The sequence below is a fragment of the Apaloderma vittatum genome, unplaced genomic scaffold (assembly GCF_000703405.1).
Source record: "Apaloderma vittatum isolate BGI_N311 unplaced genomic scaffold, ASM70340v1 scaffold28125, whole genome shotgun sequence".
In the NCBI taxonomy this organism is placed as follows: Eukaryota; Metazoa; Chordata; class Aves; order Trogoniformes; family Trogonidae; genus Apaloderma; species Apaloderma vittatum.
In genome coordinates, this window is record NW_009716926.1 from 93 (window position 1) to 2,124 (window position 2,032).

Below are 2,032 nucleotides of genomic sequence, written 5' to 3' on the forward strand. Positions count from 1 at the left end.
GGCCCCCTTTTTTCCCCACGCAGGCGTACCTGCTCCCTGCCAGCCTTGTCTCTCAGCCAGCAGAGCCAGAGCTAGAAAAAACATCTCAGTTTAATAAAAAAGAAGCCTGGCCTGCCTCAGGATGGCACCCTAGGAAGTGGTCCTCAGGCCGAGACAGGCAGGCGGCCTTCCCCATCCATCTGCCCCTGGCGTGAGCCAGGTCTGAGATTGTTTCTGGAGCACAGGAAGACAGAGGTGAGGAGACATCCAGCAGGCAGGATCACAGAGCACCCAGCACGGTCTCCACTCTGCCATCAGGCATCTCGCTCCACGCAGGAGAGAGCTGAGGATCCCAATGAGTGTCAGAGGAGGCTGGGAGGGGGACTGTGTCTTCTTCCCCCAGTTCTGCAGAGGCCGGGCAGCACGGGTGCTGGTGCAGGGTTTGGGATCACAGGGCTCCTGTCTGCTTCCCAGCAGAACGTCTCTGGGGCAGCCCATGGAGACAGAAGGTCTCCTAGAAGGCCAGCTTCTTCATCAGCAAGTAAACTCGAGAGTCCACTTCAAACCCATGCAGGTTGTTTGCATCTCCCTGCAGTCGCATGAGCAGCCCCCCGTAGGACACGTAGGCAGAGCTGGGGTGGGAGGAGAGGAGCAGTGAGAGCGAGGAAACCCACAGGAGACCCAGGCTGAGATCCCGGTGCCTCCCCCACACCACGCCAGGGCACCGTGTGTCCCCCCTCCTGCCAACAGGCACTCACAGGCGCGTGGCTGCCTCCGTGGAGGTCTCATCCCCTTCGATCCTGTACACCTTGCCGTACATCACATACTCGAACTGGTCTGCCCTGCGATGGGACGGCGGAAGTTCAGAGAAGAATCAAACCCGGCTGCTCCCCTAGCTGAACGTCCTTTGGGAGAAGGTACCTCACAGCCCTTCAGCACTTCACCTTTTCCCTCATCCACCCACACATCGGTCTTGGCTAAACCCCTGTACCTGGATGGCCTGTCGTCCGTGGGGTTATACTCGCCGTCATCCAGTGTGCCGTCTTCGTACAAGGTGCTGGCGATGACCAAGCGGAATTTGTCCCCTGGGAGGGCAGGAGAAGTGGTGAGCACAGCCAGGGTAGCAGCAGCCACAGCAGATCTCAGGGTGGCGACAAGGGGCTGCCCTGCTGGGTTTAGCACAAACCTCATCCCTGCCTTCAGCCCTCCAACAGGATTGTGGGCAATAAGGAAAAGATCACACTTGACCCTTTGTCTCCTTGTTCTCCACAGACACCGTTCACCACCACAGAGGAGACCAGAGCCACCAGGTCACCACTGCTGCTGTTTTCATAGGATGCAGCAAGATATTTTCAGATAGCCCCAGAAAGCTTGACTGAATGCTGAGCAGGTACACGAGACCCTGCAGCACCAGTTCCAGTCCTTCTGCAATTCGCTGATGGCGAGGCTCTCTTTTCTGCCCATTTAGTATATTTAGTAACAGAAGGTCATTTTAAAAGGTCTCCCTTAAAGCCTGGCTGACATCAACTGAGGCAGTTTCACCAGACAGCATCTCTGGGGATTGGGTCAGACACAACTCCAAACAAACACAGTGAGGTGAACCAGAATACAGCTCAGCCCCAGAAACTCCTGTGACCTGGGGACAGCACAGGAGCCTAAGGAAGCCTGAGACACCTTATTCCTTGCTCACGGAAAATTCAGTCTCTCTCCTCTGAGCACAAGCATGTGTCTCTCTAACCTCATGGACCCAAGCTGACACTGGCTCAGGCCTAGCACACGCTGGACGAAGAGTCCAATAGCTTACCGAGGTCCACGGGGTAGATCTGGATGTTCACATCCAGGATAAGGTCCATCTTGAAGGACTCACTCTCACAGTGCAAACGGGACACTGGGGAGAGCAGCAGAGTCAGGCACAAGCACAGAGATGACCCCCAGGAGCAGGGTCCCTGGCCCAGGCAGATCTTGTGCCCACCCCAGGCTGGCACCCGAGCTATGTGGAGGGAAGGGGTGCACGGGGCTGGGGGATGGATGCCAGGCCCCAGGAGCAGCCCGA

General features: G+C 57.2%; 1 protein-coding gene across 2 annotated transcripts; it reads right to left on the bottom strand.

Moving 5' to 3' along the window:
* Nucleotides 1–493: 493 nt before the first annotated feature.
* Nucleotides 494–1,859, bottom strand: POLR2H (polymerase (RNA) II (DNA directed) polypeptide H). 2 transcript variants are annotated; one of them, XM_009869731.1, is made up of 4 exons: nucleotides 1,784–1,859; nucleotides 971–1,064; nucleotides 738–821; nucleotides 494–611 (listed from the first exon to the last, which is right to left on the bottom strand). In XM_009869731.1, exons 1-4 carry the CDS (start codon nucleotides 1,830–1,832, stop codon nucleotides 494–496), a joined length of 345 nt encoding a protein of 114 aa, XP_009868033.1. In that variant the 5' UTR covers nucleotides 1,833–1,859. The 2 variants fall into 2 exon arrangements, with proteins under 2 accessions (XP_009868033.1, XP_009868035.1); XM_009869733.1 differs by lacking the exon at nucleotides 738–821.
* Nucleotides 1,860–2,032: the final 173 nt, after the last annotated feature.

What these genes read in the sequence shown, in the direction of transcription:
- POLR2H (XM_009869731.1), bottom strand. Translation starts at nt 1,832, where the DNA reads ATGGACCTTATCCTGGATGTGAACATCCAGATCTACCCCGTGGACCTC. An exon ending in GATCTACCCCGTGGACCTCG is followed by an intron (nt 1,065 to 1,783) that starts GTAAGCTATTGG and finishes CTGCCCTCCCAG; the next exon opens with GGGACAAATTCCGCTTGGTC. An exon ending in ACGGAGGCAGCCACGCGCCT is followed by an intron (nt 612 to 737) that starts GTGAGTGCCTGT and finishes CTCCCACCCCAG; the next exon opens with CTCTGCCTACGTGTCCTACG.